At 48.7% G+C, this 16,013-nt stretch overlaps 1 protein-coding gene across 21 annotated transcripts in view; it reads right to left on the bottom strand.

Annotated features, from left to right (window-relative positions):
* Positions 1-5,582: 5,582 nt before the first annotated feature.
* The window catches only part of ZC3H7B (zinc finger CCCH-type containing 7B), a 40,689-nt gene continuing 30,258 nt past the window's right edge, over positions 5,583-16,013 (bottom strand). For 18 of the 21 annotated variants that reach the window (XM_085516763.1, XM_085516739.1, XM_015860918.2 and 15 more), the window contains exons 18-23: positions 14,584-14,717; positions 13,030-13,135; positions 11,791-11,899; positions 10,419-10,552; positions 9,586-9,749; positions 5,583-8,973 (exon numbers count right to left, since the gene is read on the bottom strand). In XM_085516763.1, the coding sequence (XP_085372889.1) occupies positions 8,781-8,973; positions 9,586-9,749; positions 10,419-10,552; positions 11,791-11,899; positions 13,030-13,135; positions 14,584-14,717 (840 nt within the window). In that variant the 3' untranslated portion in view covers positions 5,583-8,780. Of the gene's footprint in view, positions 8,974-9,585; positions 9,750-10,418; positions 10,608-11,790; positions 11,900-13,029; positions 13,136-14,583; positions 14,718-16,013 lie in introns of those variants that run through there. The other 3 variants (XR_014934793.1, XR_014934794.1, XM_015860910.3) reach the window with 3 other exon arrangements.

Genomic DNA, 16,013 nt, shown 5'->3' on the forward strand with positions numbered 1-16,013 from the left:
GTGTCCTTCTTGACTCATAACCCCCTGAAAATCAAGCTCACAACTAGGAAAAGGTTTTATATGGGCAGCGATAGGTTTTAAACCAAAAGAGAGGAGATTTAAATTAGATATTAAGAGGAAATTCTTTATTAAGAGGGCAGTGAGGCGCTGGCAGAGGCTGCCCAGGGAGTTGTGTGTGCCCCATCCCTGGAGGTTCAAGGCCAGGTTGGATGGGGCCCTGAGAAGCCTGAGCTGGGGGTGGCAGCCCTGCCTATGGAAGGGGGGTGGAACTGAGTGGGCCTTAAGGTCTCTCCAACCCAACCATTCTGTGTAGAACTTGGTAACATCACTGATAGGATGTGTCAACACTGCCCTGACATCCAGCCCCAAAGAAGCAGAAATCATGCTATGGACTAACGTCACAGCAGTGCAGAGCATCCACCTGCTCTCATGGCCCTGACATGGAGAGAGCTTGAGTTGCTTTAGTGAATGGAGTTAAAATGTTGGCACTGTGTCATCACAGAGACCTGCAGGCATGGCCATAGATTGCATAATTTGTTCTGGCTGCAGTGTTATCAGATCAGTTCATTATTTATTTTCACCATAATCCCATATCAGTGGAGGTCTCAGCAGCCTTCTCCATCACTCAGAAGCCCAGTCAGCCACTCATAGCAGATTTTCTTGCATGCTTGACCAGCCACAGTCTACTTGCACTGGCTCTAAATGGGTGGCACAGAGAAGGGTAAGCTGAATGTGACATAGAGAGTCAGACTCCAAGAATAGCTATTTAAATTGCAGAAGCCAGGGATGCATTCATTTTAAAACCCTAATTCTCCTGCTGTCTTTGCAGGGATCTTACTATCTTACTACAGGTCCAAAGTGTACCAGAAATTGCAGAGCCTCTGCTGCAGGGGTCATCTGCCTTCATGACATCTCAGGGCCCCAACGAATTGTTTTGGGCACTTGGACTTATCTGATACAGCCCTGTTTATTGCAAGGAGCTGGGTGAGAAAGCTCCTTGTACAGATCTAAATGTTATCAACTTTCCCTCAGCCCCAGGAGTACTCTCTCAGTCTTTTCAAAGGGTCACATCAGTAGTGATTCTGGAGCTGCCTTTCTGCTGCCTTTCCTCTTGCCAGTCTTTCACAGCCATCCTTAGCCCCAAAGTGTGAGTCAGTGACATGCCTGAGTGCCTTCTTGGGGAGAAACTACTGAAAATTGTCTCTATGGGTCTTGTACTGTGTGGTGGCATCTGGCTGCACACTGTGAAACTGTGGTATCATAAGGGAGCTTAGCTGTGTGTTCTGGGTATCTGAGAGCACAGCTTATGGGGAGCCCACCAGCAGCAAGGACATCTGACCAAAGAGAGCAGCATTAATGGTTATTATTGCTGATTGCTATCTCGGCTTCCTCAGATGAAATGAAAGCTTGGCTAAATAATCCAATGGGATGTTTCCTCTTAGAAAACAAAAAACATTTTTGTCTGATTTAATAAGGACACAAAGCTTACACAACACTGTTATCTATCCATCCGTCTATTCAGCCCTCCCTTACCCAGAACACACTACCCACTTAGAGAAGGGGATACATACATTTCAATATACTTTTTCTACTGGACAGATAAGCTAGGGAGAGTCAAATTCATGATTCCTCAGCAAGAAAACCTGCTGGTTTTTGTTCTGTTTGATCTGGGGAATGTGTATTGGTAGCTGAGATCCCAAAGCACATATTGCCCCTGGCAGGCAAGTGTGGGTATGGGTACAGGCAGAAGCCAGCAGTACTGAGAGTACTTTGAGGTGACAGATGAGGTTGGCTGCTCCTCTGAGGTATACCTGGAAATAAGGATAAAAGTCTGTAGATACCTTTAGAAGCTTTACAAGCTCTGCTGCTCTTGAAACAGCTTTCTTTTTTCAGTCCCTTGAGAGCATTCTCAAAGCACAGCCATTATTTGGAAATTTCCATATCATCTCGCATGGTCTTCTCTTGCAGATCTTGCAGATCAAACCTACTCCCCATGGTCTGGGTGGAGGCTCCAGCCCCAATTCTTTCATCAAACCCTGCCTGGTAAATGGCTTCCTCTTTCTTCTCTTGCCCAAGCAGACCCTTTGCCAGAGGTCAATCACTGCCTCTTTCCAGACATCCGTAATTTTTCTTTTTCCTGTGCTAACTCCTGGACAAATAAATACTGTGCTCCAATGAGAGTCTCCACGGGGAACTTAACTATTTATTTGCATAGTGCGTTGGGTTTAGGAGATGTTCTTTTTTCACCTTGGCAGGGGCTGGCAAAATAAATCTTACCATGACCTTTTTGAAAGATGCCTACCCACGTCCTGGAGTCTCTTATAGTCTATAAAATCTCTATAGTCTCATCTTTATAGTCTCAAGATGCTGCTGCTAGTGGACGGGTGCATGAAATACATGCACCAAACCCTTTTTGATGGTAGCAATGTGGGATATGGACAAGCCGGTTTGATGAGATATTATGCTGAGTCCCCTTCCCACATTCTAATGGGCCACTTCTTCCCCAGGCAGATCATGGCATACATTCACATGTACCGCATACCTGCATCCCTATGTGGAAGAGGGCTGGTGAGTGAGTCACGTACCAGAGGAAGGACAGACAGAAGGGGCTGCTGCAAGCCCCTCTATTTGTATCCCTTGCTGCTGGCCTGGCCCTGGCACAGCCTTCAGTACCCATAGCTCTCCAGTGCAAGGATACAGCCCACAGCTGGAGGTAGTCAGTGGCTTTGCCTTCTCTGCAAGCCAGGGCTGGCACTGGGAAGGGCACCTCCTGCAGCCCTGTGAACCCCTGAGCAAAAAGCACAGCTGAGCAGAAGGAATCGCCTGCACCTCCTGCATGAGGCAATAAGTATTTCTAAAAACTAATTTCCCAAAACACGTGCCAGAAGCTAACGAGCTTTTCCTTCCCACCCTGCTGCCAAGACATGCCCACCTCTTGGGGTGCTCACGTGGCAGCGCCTTTGTTGTTCTGCATGTGGCCTTCCCTGTGTGGTGCCATTTGCCAGAAAACTAGGTGCTAGGCAGAAGGATAACGTGAGAAGGACTTGGGGTCGCCAAAGGTTGTGCTGCCCTACGCAGGAAGGATGCCTAAAGCTGCTTTTATGCATTTCCCTGTTCCAGAAATACTCAGGAAGCCTGGGCAGAGCTGGCTTTGGGAGCTCTCCAAGCATTTGCTTTATCAGACCTTTGGCAGGAGGCAGAGCCCAGGAGATGCCAAGAACAACAAAAAAACAAAGGTGTTTAAAGAAGGATGGGGAAATCCAAGGACAGCAATTGCTGGGCCTCTGCCAGGGTCCATGGAAGGTGGTTGGGTGGGACGGCAAGGAAGATGCACGTTCCTGCAGCCACTTCTCAAAAGAAATAGGCTGGTCATAAGTGATCTCAGCCATCACTTGGCCAACCCATCCCAGACTCACTCACCTCTCCCAGGAACTACGTGTCCCTTGGTAGGAGAAGGGACACTGCGGTGCTGTGGCCCAAGAGGTCAGAGCACAATAAGTGGATAGAAGAGTTAGCTTGAGTCTGGGGGAAGAACATGAGTGGAAAGAAAATAGCCAGTCCCACAAGAAGCCTGGGCAGCTTGGCTCCAGTTGATCCCCAAAAGGCAAGATACGAACACCTGCTTTTCCAACTAGACACAAGCTCATCTGCTGAAAGTCTCTCTTGAAACACCACTTCTGCACTGGATCCCCACATCCAGCAACTTGGAGGGTATCCTCAAGCCATTTGGCTGAGGAAAACAGAGGCCATCTCACCCCTGTGGAACCAGGACTCTCTGTCTGCTGCTGAGCTTCGCTGGGGTACAAACAGGGGAGCGTGCCTTAGTATTCAATTACAGAAAGTATGCAGCTTTTCATCCTCCCTGACCATCTGCCTGGAGGGCCCCAGCACTGCTGAAGGTCCACAACTAAGTCACGTAGAGGAAATCCACAGAGAAATGCAAGGAAAAGCACCTCCAGCATTGAATGTTTTTCCGGTTCCAAGCAAGCCAAATCTACTCTGGCATCTGAGTATAGAGATTTCCATCTCAGTCCTTGGTAAATGTCATTTTTGGGAGGATTATCCCAGATGATAACACAAGAAACCCTATTTCCTGGAACACTGCTGTCTGTACCTCACAGGGCTCTCAGGAAACAGAAAATAGAAAAACAGAAAAGAAAGTCTTCTGGGGAACAGCTAGCCATCAGCTAAACCACAGCGAGGTGGCCATGAAGGGCAACCTCCCAAGCTGTTGCAGAGGGCATTGAGTAAATCAGAGCTGTCAGCCTGTCTGTTCCCTGTTCTTATCCCAGCTGCAGCTGGATCTGCTTTTGGGAAACAACACCTCTGCCCTGGGGGCACTGGGACCTGCTGCTCCTGCCAGGAGAGGGAACTGCAGAGGAGCAGAAAGCAAGAATCCAGCCAGTGTGAGGGTGAGAAGCTGATGGGAACAGATGGGCTGTGGCCATTCCCCTTCATACTTGGGATAAAGGGGTGAGGCTGGGCAAGACATAGGACAGAGCTCCTGAGCAGCACCCACAGCTTTCCAGGAGGAAGGAAGTCCTCTGACCAGCCTTACCCTGTAGGTGTCTATGTGTTCTGCACCTTCCCCTGCCTTGCACCAAATGTCTGTCCACTCCTGCAGCCTTTCATCCTCCATTTCCCTCCGTACCAGTCACTTCCATCCAGCCTTGTCTCTCTCCTTTACTATTTAGCACATCACTTTTTGCCCAGTGTTTTCCTCACCATGTGCCCTACAGCATTTCCTATCTCTGTGCCCCTCCTCCCAGGCCGGTGACCCACACACCTCAACAAGTTCCAGCTCCTGCAGGGCACAAACCGTCTGCTGCTTTCCATGCACAGGCATGATGCAACATGCTCCCATTCTTGGTTGCAATGGCGGCTACAAGCAATCAACAGTGATGACCATGTTTACATCACATGCTGTCACTGCCCAGAAATGTTTCTCCCACACTCTGTAGTGTGGGAAGACAGACTCAGTCACAAAATGGCTTAATTATTCCACCTGCAGCTTAGGGGCTTAGGAAGGCAAACCGCCTCTGCCGTACTGCTGCACTGTGGTATTAAAGGCCTTTAGTTGGCAGCCTTTCTCTCACCTCTCAAGGAGAAGGTCCCTTCCCTTGCTCCTTTCATTCCGCCATCAGACCCAAATCCTTTCTGGCTGACCTTGTGCCTTCTTCCCCTTTGCTTTCATGCCTGCTGAAATTCCTGGGAGGGTGAAGCCACCACTCCTTTTCCTGCCTCCTCAAAACGTAAGTTGCTATTCTGCAGTGAAGAAACACTGGTGAGGAGTTTACAGCTGAGGCTCAGGTCTGCCAGGAAAACACTGCAGTTAGTGCTTTTGTTTTTCTCCCTATGCTTTGTCTGCCTCACAGTCTGACAGTTTTGGTATTGGAGAAGCTACACTCACTTTTGCCAGCAGGGTCTCAGTCATCTGTGTTGGCTAAAACCAATGCCTCTCACACTGTACACGCTCAGTCAGGTACTCTCTTTGCTTCCCTCTGTACAGCAGGGAAACCTGGAACCTAGATAAGAAGCCTTTGTGGGCTATTGGAAAAATGCAAACGCACACTGTATCAGAAGAGGGTTTAAAGTGCACACTTTTATTTTCTATTACAAAGGCTAAAAGAAGCAAGTTTGTTGTTGTTGTTGTTTTAAGAACAAAAACAAAAATGTTGTTAAAACATCTACATTATTATCCTGATACTAGACCTTATGAAAGATACTAAGTTCTTTTTTAATAGTAAAGCGTGGTATTCTTAAATTATATTAATACAAAGACATATTAAAGGACTCGAAGTCATTACTACCCAGCTCAGAACTGCAGCATCCCCTCGCTGTCTTTTCCTTTCACTTGCTAAAACCCATTTGGTTTTGACATACAGTTTCATACAGGCGAAGTAGGGTATTTAGTTTGTTTTTCCTTCCCCCTGTAAAGGCTGGGTTCGCACCAGCAGCACTTAAACCTTGACCTTTACCAAAGGATTTGGGAAGAGATTTTCACCAAGTCCTTCAGCATTTAACAAGCGGATCTACCTTAACTACCACAGCAGTTAACTACCTTAACTGCTGGGTTAACTGCTGAGGTGCTGAGAGCACCAAGCATTTCTACTGAAAGTACATCATGTGCTGAAGAAAAACCTCTTGACTCGATGAAGTGAGGCCGGGAAGCCAAGTGTGAGGCTTCCTGCCTTTTACAATGTCCCTTGAGATAATATAAGCTAAGCCTTATTGTGAAAGCTTCACTCCCCAGTTAGCAGTATAATACCCTTTCACTGAGATGGGACTGTAAGGACCATCCTAGGGGGTTTTAAAAGCACAAACAGGTAAACCTGCCCCATCTCAGAATTTATACCTATCTACACAAAACCCTTCGCTCTGTTATTTCCCTTTCCCTAACCCAAATAAAAGTCTTCATATTTTAAATGGAGATGCTGCGTTTCCTGGCCCGAGTCCTTTTTTTCCTTTACCCTCATTAGAAAGATTCCTTTGATACCACACACATATAATATTATATAGAGCGATATATTTAATACCTGTGTATATATGCTTTATGGGAGGGGTCACATATATACACACTAAAACAAGTCTGGTGACAAAGTACTGCAACACCACAGACCAGGTTATCATATCAGGGGAAACAAAAAGAGATACTCAATGCAACAGCCGTGACTGTAGGCCTCCCACCCCTCACGCATGCTTGCCCTCTCCCCATCTCGGCCCCACTGAGCAGCTCAGTTCTTCATGCAGAGATGGGGAGAGGGCACCATGACCCACTCTGGAACCTAAAACAAGTTACTGTATGAGAAATCACAGCGCAGCGAACGCTTGAGTCACACTAGAGATGCAGATTTGTATTAAAAATAAAAACACGTTCCAACATTTCCCAGTCCAGATTAGTTCCTTGGCATCCCTGCCCAACAGGACAAGGTAACCCAGGAGCTGGTGCCTGTCGCTTTCCCTCTCCTTCTCTGTTCCTAAAATCAACCAGCACAAGGAGCACCAGCATAAGATATGATCCGGACAGCTACAACGAAGAGCAGAGCAAACACAGTACCTAAGCTCTCAAAAAATGCCATATCTGATATTGCATTGGTCATTCTTTTTCTCCATCCGCACAGATTCTCCTGGCTCTCATCCTTCACCTCTCACATGGGCAGAGCTGGAAACAACCATTTCCCTCCCCTCATCTCCCTGATCTACCATAAGCCACTCATGTTTCCTCAGATGCTACAGCCCAGGCCCTTTTGGGGGAGATCTCAAGGTGCTGCGCAGCCAAGAAGGGAAGCTCCCATGGAAACAATAACCCCCTCTGCATTTTTACAGGTGAGGAAGCAAGCTTAGAGGCACATGTGGCTTATTTGGACCCAAGACCATTCTGCTCCTCTCCCATAACTACCTCAGTGCTGCTGATGCAGCTACTTGGAGGCTGGTTTAGAGAGGCGCCAGCTGTTCCCACAGCATCTCCTGCATATTATTACCATGTCCCATCTCTCTCAAAGCTGGGAACCCGATGGATATGGGTGCAGGCAGGGTAAAGTAGGACTCAACAATGCCAAAGCACTGTGTGGAACACAGCCAATTTGTATTTACCATGGATACAGTGCTGTCTGCCAGCCCCAAGGGCTCTCAGCTTGCTGTTCTGGGAGCCTGCATACAAAAAAAAAAAAAGAAAGCAGGGAAGAAGATGCTTTTGTGTTGGAGAGGATGATGCCATCCATGCAAACAAAACTGCAGAGCACAGCTGGACTGCAGGAGAGACGAGAGGGAAGCTCAGGATAAGACATGTTTGCTGCTTACAGGATGGGAACACCAGAAAGAACAAGTCTGGCATACAGAATGAGGCCTCTCACTGCTGCCACTATGAAAACCAAAAATCTTGGCCAGGGGTTCAGCCCTGATGGAGAAGCATCAGTGGGCTGAGGTCCAGTGAGTCTGGACTGGACCTTTAGCGCATCTAAATGTGCTTCCAGCTGAATTCCCATCAGCAAAGCATGACCAGTGCCAGGCCCTCCATGTTACACCCACACTGCCTGATGGTGTCCTTCTAATTCAATCCCCACCCAGTTCATAAAGTCATTAAGGTGGGCAAAGACCACTAAGATCATCTAGTCCAATCATCAGCTCATCACCTGACGGTGCAGAATAAAGCTCAGCTCTAAGTAACCACCAACACACGCCACTTAAAGAGCAAGAAGGGAACCTCACTGCCTCCTTCCTGGACACAAGCAGACAGAGAAATACAGCCTCCTTTTGGTTACAGCTCCCAGTTACCGAGCTCCCAGGAAAGCAGGCCCAGTTGTGAGGCTTGCTCTGCAGCACTGAGAAAAGGAGCACATGAACTTCATGGTCCCCTTTTCAGCAGATGTCCAGCCCTTTCAGCTCTGTCTTCCTGACCTCTGCAGCCACAGTCCCAATTGAAGGGCAGGGGAATGATAAGGAGAAATTCTCATTCACATCCCAGTACAGACTGGATCCATTCCTTTAAACGAAGGACAGCGAGAACAAAAAAAGATGGAGAGAAAGGAGAATTTAGGGGAAAAAAAAACAGAGAGAAGATGGACCACAAACTTGGTGAACATGGCATTCGCTGGCCAAGGAGGAATCAAATTCACGTTTTCATTCACCACTAATAAATCATCATCTCAAAAATCTTAAAACGAAAGAAAAGGAAAAGTTCTCTTTGCGAGACACGGATTTTGCTCGCCCTGCTACTGCCTCACTCGGAAAACCCGCCCAGCATTTCTCCAGCCAACAGGCCCTCCCCCCCCCGGCCCTTACTATACACCATCCCGCAATAGGAAGTTGTATTTCCCGAAGTCGTCGTCCCGGGGGCAGAGCAGCATGTCCTTGCGCGCTTTGGCCAATTTCTGTTTCAGCACCTCCCTCCGGTCTAGCCACTCCGTCAGCTCATCCTGGCCGTGGGCATAGCGGCATTCTTCTCCTTCGGGGCAGGCCTTGTTCTTCTGGAACCTGCCAGCACAAGCAGCACAGTCAGCAGGGATCCCCCACCAGGACAGGGGTTAGAGCTCTCCCGTTTGTGAGACTCCACTGGGGCCCACCAAAACCGGCTGCAGACTCTCCCTGCTAAGGGGCAGGTGACTCTCCTACAACTTGTGTGCAGCCAAAGGAAGGTAAGTAGAGAGGCTGGACACAGAAACAGAAGAACCTATGAGGAGACTCAGTCAAAAGAATGAAATGGTGTAAGCTAGAGCTGGACCAGCAGGGACAAGAAGAAGCCACCACCCAAGAGAGGAAATACCAGAAAATTCTAAAGCAGCCACAAGAGACGCAGCTTTCTCTCTGACCAAAATGGCATTTCTAACCATCACAAGCCTTCTGAAGGCACCTCAAGACGCTGATTTAGAGGGCGTGAGACATTCAAGCAATTTAATAAAGCATCTGGGATTCCCCCAAGAATTGAGCCAAACAGACTCTGTTTAGCAGACAGAGAGCTGAGCATGTTATGGCTACAAAGGGCAGACTTGAAGCTTGCTTTCCTTTTCTGAAGTTGTGTCTGGAAATGTATTTTTACCACTGAGTAGTCGTCACTTCTGGGATCAAACAGAGCCGTGTGCACGGTACCTTTCACAGAGCTGGAACTCGCCCATGGGGAAGCGGTAGCTCCAGCAGCTGGAGTCACTGTCTGAGGTGAAGACCTTCTCCTTGTGCTTCTCTGACTGGATGTGCTGCTGCCATTGCTTCTTGCTGTTGCTGTTTTTCCCGCAGAGCCAGCAGTGGTAGCCCATCTAATTGGTGCAGAAAGGGCAAAAGGCCAGTCAGTGCATCAATATTCACACTCACCTGCCTTTCTCACGCTGGCATCACTTCTCCCCATCTCCCTCCAGAGCATCCTGGTTCCTTGCCTCCCTCTAAGACCTCACACACTTCCCTGACACACCATTTCCTGGGTATCAAGCTGCTGCTGAAGGTGAGCAGAAGAGATGCTCTGAGTCTACCCACAACTCAAGCTGACTGTGAGGCACTCAGGCAGCACAAGAACCCTCAAGAGCACAAACTCTTCCCCCAGCCACCATTCCTGGGCTAAGGAGGCACAACCACCCCTGATTTTCTCAGGTCTCCATGCTCTGGACACAGCTCATCTCCAAGCTTCCACTTCTTTTCCCACAGGCCAGCCATGGTTTTCCCAGCTTCCCCAGGAGGAATCCTGGGGAGAGGCTGAGCCTGTGCAAGAGAGTGCAAGGCAGACACCTACTCACTTGAGGATTAACAGAAAAGCTGTTGCAAAGCCTTGTTGTCCCAGGTAAATACCCTCCCACCTCATCTGTGCTGCTCTAAGCTGTCCATCTAACCTACATCAGCATGGGCTCTTTCCCAGAAGAGCAGTTCAGCCCCTGCTGGCTTATACCTGGAGCACTGAAGGAGAAGGATGAAGGACAAGAGATTAGCTTGTTTACCATGATGTCAGCATAGTCAGTGGGCATCTGGATCTGTTTCTCCCCTTCTCGCGAAGTGAGTGGTGTTCCCTCTCCAGGCTTCCCAGGATTGTGTTTCTTTAGCCACATGTCATAGGTCTGCTGCATATCTAGTACTGCACAAAGGCGACCCGTGAAGTCACTCAGATAACCTCCCGCACAGCGCACAAACTACAAGAAAAGGATGAACGGTGGGGCAGCCCTTCCCTCCCCTCGCCAGTGCAGCAGCTCCTGCTATCAGAACCCAAAGCAGTGCTTGGCAGGCCCAGTGTCACCTCCCCAGATAAGAACTATGGGCAGAGGAGCTAAATTTACAGCTCCCCAGGCTGGCATGAGGAGCTGTCTTCTACGAGTCAAAGAGCACATGGCAGCAGGTACACAGAGTATTCAGGAAGGACAGAAGGTGCCTCATGACCCCCATAGACTTCACCCCATGAGGTGATTCCCCATCAGGCTTGATTCTGCTTGACCCCAGCAGACATCTCACTGCAGCCACAGCAAAGGCAGGGGCTGGGCTTGGATCCATCGCTTTCCTCTAAGCCTACACTTCATCCTCAGTGCTCAAGGAGGAAGAGAGCCTATAAGTAAACTCGCCACAGGAAGCACTAGGGAGGGGAGGAAGACCTAATGATAGCCTGCCCCAGAGCTCAAGCCCTTCCCAGAGGAATGCAATCAATGTGTCCTGATGCTTTTAGTTTAAAACCCATTTGGGACGCTGCTGAGAAATTTTGGCTGGAAGATTTGACTGCACATCTGCCTTTTTGATCAATTTGTGAGACAGGCCATGGAAAAATCAGAGTAGCAGTGTGATGTCCTAAATGCAACGCGTTACTGATTTACTCCTCGTTAAATGGGTAATTGAAGAACCCAAGGTAATGGGGAATAATTAATGCAAATTCCTCCAAACTGAAACAGTGCTGTTGTTTGAAGATTCACCTTCATGCTCGAACAAACACAACCACACTGGTCTGATGTGCTTTAAAAAGGCCCAGTAACAAAAGCACTTGAACTTGCATCAAACAACAGCATTTGGCACAGCAGAGAAAGACCCTCCATCCAAGCACAAAGACTGAACAACCTGAAATCCTTCAAGCTTTCCAGCAGCTCCCACCACAGCAAGGTAAGCACCTGAAAAACTGGGCATTGCAAAGTATCTTTGTTCCCCAGCTTGCTGTTGGTCTGAATAAACAACGGATGACAGAGAACTGATGGTCCCTCTGTGAGCCCTACTCTGCTCCCATGGGCACAGAGCTGCGTGGGGTCCAACTGATATAATGCCACTGAAGCTCTCTTGGGGAATCAGGAATGAGTCTGAACAGACCCTGCATCCACAGCCCACATTTCCCACACTCACTTTTATTTTCCTTCATGAAGGTCCACATGTCTCTCTCCTCAGGACTATGGGCGAAGGAGCAGTTGCCCACATACTGGCATTTCCTGCCATTTTGTGCATGGATACATAACTGTTAAAAGACAGAGAGTAAAATTTAGCATCTGCACAAACATTCCTTGCTGGAGGGGAAAATGGGCTTAAAAAAAAGCCAATAAGGGTGTTAAACTGCACACAGGAGAGGTCACAAAACAGGACACATCATGTAGCATTAACTCATGCGTCTTTTCCTCAAGCTCCCTATGACATGAAAGGTAAGATTTCCCTATAAACACAGAGGCAGCTCAGTTCAGCGCCTGGCCTCTCTCTAAGTGCCCTTCCCACATGGAACTGGTCCTGGAGAAACAGCAGGGAGCAACCTGGACTGACCCAACAGTGTCTCCTGCTGGTCACACTGCTGGCCCCAAAGGTGACACATTCCCCAACCATCTCCAAGCAGGCGAAGATAGGCCTATGGCAACCTGCCTTTACTCAACCCATGAGTCAAGGGTCATCTCCTACTGCAGCAACCGTAATAATCTCTTGCTGCCCCCTCCCAGCCTCCAGCAACAGGCCTTCCACTGCAGAGTGCCAAAGGCCTCGCACCTGGACATGGATACAGGGGATCCCACAGGGCAGCGGAGAGAGGAGCTTTTTCTTTTTAGGGAGAAAGGAAAAGAGAGGGTGAGAGTAATAACTGCTCGTCATATTTGGACTTGGAGGTAGAGGTTGGATATCTACTGTCTTCCTCATAGCATAAGGCTTTTTAGCTGAGTTCTTGGTTTTGCTTTCAAAACACTATTTGGGTGAATTTCACAACAGACAGCAGCCTGGACACGGCAAAGGCAGGGGTAGGCTTCTCCCCCTGACCACTCCATCTCCCCTCTCACCCACATTAAGAAACCTTGACCTAAGGGAATCCTCAAACCTCATCTCCAAACCCTGTGCCAACCAGTTCTAGAGACGGTGACTGCATTAACAACAGCAACATAAACTTGCATACGTGTGTAACTGAGTGTTTCAAATGAGTGCTGCTCCTTTTTCTGCTCCACCATTTTTCTGGATGCATCTGAGATCTCGCTGCCTTCAGTCTGTCCTGCTCTCACACCTCAGCCAACATCACGTGCCTGCTTCCTGGACAGGTCTACAATGGAGCACGCCTCAAAGCACTGCACAATGCTGGGAGGAAAAGGGGCACCCGGCCAAGCCATTGATGGGGCTTACATCATATTGCTGTGGGAAGTTGCGGATGGAAGGCAGTGGTCGGACAGACACCCACTTCTTCTTCGCTTTGGACATCACCAACAGAACTCGACGTTCCTTTGTCCAACTAAGGAAGAGAGAATAAATCAGTCGAGGTAAAAAGAAGAGCAAAACAAAGCATTGTTTTCCTCAGAGATCTCCTGAATATGGACAGATGACCTGACCCTCCAGTTCAGCGTGTCCCTGCTGCTATCTGCCTGCTCCTAGATATCCACATCATTGGCAGAGGACTCAGAAGAAGGGTGTTTAGGAGGATTCCTCCCTCCACATCTTCCATGTTTTCTGGGATAGATATTTTTGTAAAGCCACAAAAGCTCCCCCCACATCTTGCATGGCATTACCAGGGATTACTAAACAGCTGTGTTCTACCCTTTGACACAGCCAATTCTTGTGCAACAAGATCCATGGAAAACATTTGGGAATATTTTCTGCTTGAAAGGTACAGCAGAATCACAAGTCATTACAAGTACTGCCTTACAAACATGAAGTACTAATTCTTGGGCAGCATCAGCAAGCGATCACGAGGAGATCATAGTATCATAGTATCATAGTCCCGTGCGGGTTGGAAGGGACCTTAGAGATCATTGAGTCCAACCCCCAGGATTCGAGCCTCTGTGTAGCTGAGCGGCACTTCTACCACTTGCACCACAGGGGGGATTTGAACCCTGGGCCCCGGTGTTGCAAGGCGGCATTCCTACCACTGCGCCACCGGGGCACACTACCCCGGGCAAAAGCCCCAGCTCTGTTCAGCAGCTGCACAGAGGTTTTATCTTCCCATTTCAGGAAGTAATCCTCTCCTCCTCACTTCCTCCAGCAATTCCTGCCTCTGTGTCTTTTCCATCAAAGGCCATAACATTTGCAATAGGATGCTGAACTGTACCTATGTGGCCTGTGTTTTGGGAACCGATGTCCTATAAACCTTTCCATCCTATGCTGCCAAGTTGCCTGGGTGAGAGGGTCACCATTTCCATGGACCAATGGCCTATATCCAGCCAACACTCCCTTTCTATCAAACCCAACGGGTCCCATGTAACTAGGAGGTACAAACAGACTTATGTCAGAGAAGAGCAACAAAAGCAATGAAAGGGCAAAGGAAACTAATTACAGAAGTACAACACCTGGGATAATTGCTAATAGTGACATGACAGACATCTTTAAACAGCACAGAGTATAAACAAGCGCAGAGCAGAACTATTTTAGTGACCTTGCTAAAGAGGAATGATAGCAGCTGGAGGAAAGGGAATTGCAGGAGCTGGACTGCAAGCACTAAGATTAAGAGTCTGGCTGTGATGCACCACGCACGATGCTGGCAGCAGGTACAAGCAGTAATGAAGAGAGCTGGAAACTGGAAAACATCTGCCTGTAACACTCATTATAAAACACCCTGAGGACAAAGAGGCTGCTAGGAAGCCTTACAACCTCTCCTGACAATGCCAAATGAAGCCTTGGAGAATGTAAGAGAGAAATTCCTGCCCTTCAGGGGGGGTGGGGGAAAAAGGAGGTTGCATTGCTCACCAGTGGCGGGCTTTGGCACTGCAGTACTTGAGGTCTTTATCTGGCTCCACCAGTTGTCCGTTCCTCCAGCACTGGCCACAGACAAATTTCATCTGGAGGTCAAAGGTGCTCGATGTGGGAGCCCGGGGAGAAGCCTGGGGAAGAGAAGCAGAACCTCAGGCAACCAGAGCCAAAACACACCACCCCTAAATGCCACAGTGGCAGCCCTCGGAGCACCTGTGTGCCACTGACTAGTTGATTAAAACAGAGACAGCTCACCAGAGTTAGCTGGTGGCCCATTGAGATACCAGACAAGAGCAAAACTAGTGCTTGCTTCAGCATGATTTCCTGCATTTTGACTTCTGGCCAAGAGCACATCCAGCCTGGCAACTTCCAGCACTGACCAGGCCTGGCTGCCAAACCCCTGCAGCATATCCATGTACAGACAAGCTCTGCAAGACCTGCCCCAGTGCTTAATCCCTGCTTCCCTACAGGGAGGGCAACCCACATCCTCCTTGCTGTGCACAGCAAGAGCTCTGTCACACAGCTTGATGAGCCCCTGGGGAGGAAGCCAGGCTGTGACACCAGGCAGGAGCTGCTTTTGGACCAAGAGGCTCGTGTTACACCGAGCATTTGAAACACCAAAATCAGAGCAGGGTCCTCTTGTTAATACTTTTCAAAGCCGCTTCTGGGCAGGTTTCCATCCCTCACAGTTCCTTTGCTATGGGTTTCACAGGCAATTAATTACAATCTCTGGACAGAGGTACAACCGTAAACACCCACATTCAGCCACTCAGCTTAATTGGCCTTCTACCTGTCATCATCACAAATGGATGCTTTGGGATTATGACCAACAGACTGAGCAGGAAAAAAACCCAACAAGCAAAGCAAGTCCCATATCACCACTGCCTTGCATTATCTCAGCAGATCTCCACAAAGTCATTTCAATTTATTCCATCACTGTCAGACACAGTGCTAGTGTCTCCTGTTCATTCCCAAACCAAAGACCAAACCTGACTGCAAGGTTTGGTCATGGAACATCCTGGTCATGGAACATCCTGGTGATCGAACCAACTGTGAAGCACAAAGGTGACACATCAGTAAGCAGCTCATTAGCTGCTAACCACACAAGCAGCCCCTGCAGCTGCCATGCCTTCACTTCTAACCTTGGGCATCTCATACAAAACAGACAGGCAAGCAGTGTCCCAGAGGAACTGGCTTCTGCCAGCAACAGCAGTAGTGTGGATCCTGCACACGTCACTGGGCACAAGGAAAACAGCAAATGCAGATTCAAAGCATCTCCCAGGAAACACTACATAAGCTACTGAGTGCCACTCTGCATCCTCCAGACCCAGTCTTTCAAAGCAGATGTGGCAGACCGTGGCCCTCTGGCTCTGAGAAGCTACCCAGAAAGCTGACCTTTGCATGTGCTGACTGCAAAAGGCTCTCGC

Source organism: Coturnix japonica, chromosome 1 (genome assembly GCF_054131305.1).
Source record: "Coturnix japonica strain WE chromosome 1, WE-NBRP24, whole genome shotgun sequence".
NCBI classification, from domain to species: domain Eukaryota; kingdom Metazoa; phylum Chordata; class Aves; order Galliformes; family Phasianidae; genus Coturnix; species Coturnix japonica.